At 52.0% G+C, this 4,321-nt stretch overlaps 1 protein-coding gene across 1 annotated transcript; it reads right to left on the minus strand.

The window, feature by feature from the left end:
* Positions 1 to 3,172: 3,172 nt before the first annotated feature.
* On the minus strand, positions 3,173 to 4,168 carry H310_11563 (hypothetical protein; the record flags this gene model as incomplete). Its single annotated transcript, XM_008878286.1, has 2 exons — positions 3,173 to 3,472; positions 3,875 to 4,168. 2 exons carry the CDS (start codon positions 4,166 to 4,168, stop codon positions 3,173 to 3,175), a joined length of 594 nt encoding a protein of 197 aa, XP_008876508.1.
* Positions 4,169 to 4,321: the final 153 nt, after the last annotated feature.

Genomic DNA, 4,321 nt, shown 5'->3' on the forward strand with positions numbered 1-4,321 from the left:
CGCGTGGCCAAAGTCCCAACATGGCCAGGTATCAGGCTGACAAGCTGCAGCGCTGGGCGCTGGTGATGTCCACCTTCCCGTACACCATTGAGTCAGTGTGAAGACAACGTGTGGGGTGACCTACTTAGTCGCTGGGGTGCGCCAGCGGTGGTTCGTGTGCGGCGTCTCGCAGCATTAGTATCACCCCTGCGTCACAAGGATTTCGAGTGGCCGACAGCTCACTCGGTCCTTAAGTCCCAGAAGAATGGCCTCCAGGACGACGGTCAGCCTCCCCCTGGAGTTCCTTGGGACGACGACATCAAATTTTATGTCAGTCCGGGAGACAAGATTTGGGTCCCGGACGACGACCTGGACTTCCAACAGAGGCTCTGCGTGATCGCCCACCAATGTGCTGCTGGCCACCGTCGGGTGGCGGCGACGACACAGGCCGTCGCGGCGAAGTTCGAGTGGACCAATCTCAAGACCGACGTGGCCGGCTTCGTCACGGGGTGCCTACATGCATGTGTGTGGACGGTGACATGGTGCCCAGCCCCCTGGGTTCAGCCTTGCACGCCGAACGTCCCAACGAGCTCATCCATTTTGACTGGCTGACCTTGCCCAAGTCAGACGAAGGCTTGAAGCACGTCCTCGTAGTCAAGGACGACATGAGTGGCTTTGTTCGGTTGTTCCTGTCCCGGACTGCAGACTCGACTGCAACGGCCGCCGCCCTCATGGACTGGTTCACTACGTTCGGGACGGTCGCGACATGGGTCTCCGACGGCGGGTCCCATTTCAAGAACGAGGTGGTTGAAAAGGTGCGCATGCTAGTTGGCGCCCACCATCACGTGACGTCGGCGTACAGCCCCTGGGCAAACGGATCTGTCGAGGTCGTAAACCGGATGCTACTCCGGGCAACGAAGGCACTGCTGAGCGAATGGCGACTCCCAGCAACTCAGTGGATGACGGTACTACCCCTCGTGCAAGGCGCCATAAACCACCAGCCGTCTGACCGGCTGGAAAAAACGCGATGGAAGCGCACCTCCGCAAATGCATGTTAGCACCGTAGCGTGATACAGCGCCATCATACAACTAAATTGGTGCGATGCGATCTGGTAGCAGCGGGCCGCCGCTTCTCGGTCCGACACACTCGCAGTCATCAATGAAACGGCAGGTCGCCAACAATCCATGTCGCGGTACATCGCGCCGCCCATCATCAAAGACCAGTTTCACCGCTTGATCCTAAGTTCATGGCGGAGAATAGTCTGTCGGCCTCCATCGTCGAAACCCATACGTTCAAAGATTTTATTTAAAACGTTTAAACACCGATTTAAACGATTTAAACGCTTTATAACGTTTATATTATTGCATTATCCGTTTAAATGCCAACATTGCACACAAGTGGTGAAGCTGCATTCAGGTAGACAGTCCCCCGTGAGTTGGTCGGTCGGGGGGTCGTCGTCCGGGATGTCATCGTTGAATGGCCGAGAGTAATAGCCGCGGAAGGGATTGATTCGGTCTACATTCACCGTCACCATCTTGTCCGAGTGCGTCGGTATGTCGATTATGTACATGTTCGGACCAATCGTGCGGTCAATTCGATGGGGTTCATGCTAGTAGCATACCGGTGGTCGTTCGGGCTGGCCAACGTGACGAAGTAATAGTCAGCCAGACCGCCTTCAGGTCGTCATAATCGACGGGATTTTGGTCGGACTTGCCCTTCGCGTTCTTTTTCTGACCCGCGATAAGTTGATGCTCAACCAGCCAGTGAATCTCTTTCCAGGACGTGACTAGGCGTCGTTTATATGGCGTCATGTGATCGGACTACCATGCGGCGCCTACGCTGAGGTACGGTAAATCGAGAGGTGGCGTAGGGTCACGTCCAAATAGACAGAAGTATGGCAAGTCTCCCAGGGTTTCGTGGTAAGAGGTACGGTAGGCGAACACGAGTCGGGGCTGATACGTGTCACAATCGGACTGCAGACCGTTCACATAGATCTTGAGCATCTGGACATCGTGTGCTTGAATCGCCCAACGAGCCCCTGACTTTGGGGTGTTATCCGCGCTAGCCAGCTTATGGAGTCCGTGCGTGGTGTTCAAGGTGGTGGCGAGTTCAGACACGAAGTTAGCTCCACAATCAGTCAGTAGCCTTTCGGGTACACCGAATCCGCAAAGTACTTCGTTTCAAGACTCGAGCGAATGTGGACGTCTTCAAGTCCGGTACGGCGAAGGCTTCCACCACCGAGTGATGTAGTCGGCGAAGATGAGGATATACTTGCTGCCCTTGTTTGAGGCAGGTAGTGGCCCGAGTGCGTCCACGATGATTCAACTGAACGGTCCTTACAACGAATAATCCGGCATGAGTTGCATTTCGCCTTTACTACTTGCAAACTAGCTGCCAGTCGAGCCATGTTGTGAGTCCGCGCCTTCTTTGTCCGTAAGGCGTCTTCCTTACGGGAAGCAATGCAAATCCAAACTGGGTTACTTCTCATTACGTGGAGCTCTTCGATTTCGGGCCACACGACAGACCCAAAGCCGTTTCGTTGCGTCAGGTTCTCGACCATTTTCTCTTTGTTATTTGACGCTTTTGACTTTAGGACCAAGAACATGGAATAATTTGTGCCAAACTGATCGCCACTGTCGCCACTTCCGCCGTCGCGGCGACAGCCCTTGGTGTCGGCCAGCAGCAACAAAATTTGTTTCTAAATCTGTCAAATTTCCAACTATGCCCGTGTCGGCCAGTAGCATCGCCATGATACGGTCCTTGTCGTGTCCTCAACAACGCATCCACAGGGTCTTTCACCGCGCATCATCAATTGTTATTTTTGGACCCCGCATCATCAATTGTTATTTTTGGAATTCCTGTCTGATCCGCATTGTTGATTTCTTTAATACTACCTCTGACTAGGTAAAAGTACTGGTGAACATTCCGGGGTATACAAATTTGAAGTACAATGAATCCGCATGTAAAACATTTAACACTGGCATCGCATTGACCAGGTCGGCAAGCTCATCCATGCGATCCTCGTCCTCAAGCTGCGCATTCAGCAATTCCATTGCATCAACATCCAACTGCGTTACCTTGCTCCGAAATATCTTGTACGAGTTGTCACCTTTGATGTGAATGACCCTACGCATCACACGCTTCCATGTAAGGAACGTATCCAATGTTCCTACCCTATGATTCTTGAAGCAATTACTTGAAAGAATCGTCAACTGCGTGGATGAGTTCCGCCATTGATCGGCACTCCATCTGCTGCTGAAGAGACTGAACAGAGTTGAAAAACCCAAGGTCGAGTATATTCAGATCCGGCGACTGGGGAGGCTGGCATGTCAACTTGATCTTCCAACCACCAGAAGCGGCAGCAGCGGCAAAACCAGCGTCGTCAACGGAAATGTGCAGCCGGGCGTTGTCATGCTGTACGTATATTGTGCCGTCCGTGTCATCATTTGCGCAAACACACTGCCTTTTGATCGCAGGAAGCACAAGCACGCGCTGAACAAGTCGCAGTACACAGGCTTTGTCGCGGTCACGGTCGACAAATCGACGTCCCAGGACAATTCCAACTCCGACGTTGAGCAAGAGTTGTCTCGACCAGAGGTCAGCAACCCACTTCGCCGTCCCATCCTTGTCGTGGTCGGGCCACCGCAACCAAGAACATCACTTTTTTGACGTGCATCTTCGACTTAAAGTGGTGTGTGGGAACCGGTTCATCATGCCACGTTTAAAATCGACCGCGAACCTTGGTCAAGTAAAATCATTTTTCATCAATATGAACAACATTGAACATGTCGTTGTACTGACGTTTACCGCGCTCCAACAAATGCTCGCTACAAAATGATTTTCACTGAGATTGTGCTCTTGGGTAAGCTTTGGTTTCGACCAACTCGTTCGTACAGTGATCCACTTCTTGCGAATGAAGTCCCAAATTGACCATTGCGATAGACCAGTGACTTTGGCGAGCGAGCGTTGAGATTGGCGGCGGTAAAGAGGAGTTCCTTTGATGCGTTGTTCAATGTCGTCCATGGTGTAGCGTTGCTTTCGCCCAGAGCGATGTTTGTGAGTGGACACGTTGGTCGCTGCTTCCTTGGACTTGCTGTCGTTCCCGAGCTTCCAGACGCGCCACCCAGTCGATGAATGTACATCAAACATTGCAAACACGTTCCACTTGATATCGCGTTTGAGCATCATTTGTGCTTACTCTAAGCAGGTTTTGGTAAAGGGACTGCGCTATGGCCAGTTATATCTTGGTTTTTGTATGGCGACTTGTCATCTACTACTCTGTTCCGAAATAGTTGCGGCCTTCATTTTGGCTTGATTATATTATGGGACTCCATTCCAAAA

The sequence above is a fragment of the Aphanomyces invadans genome (assembly GCF_000520115.1).
Source record: "Aphanomyces invadans strain NJM9701 unplaced genomic scaffold supercont1.32, whole genome shotgun sequence".
NCBI classification, from domain to species: domain Eukaryota; phylum Oomycota; class Saprolegniomycetes; order Saprolegniales; family Verrucalvaceae; genus Aphanomyces; species Aphanomyces invadans.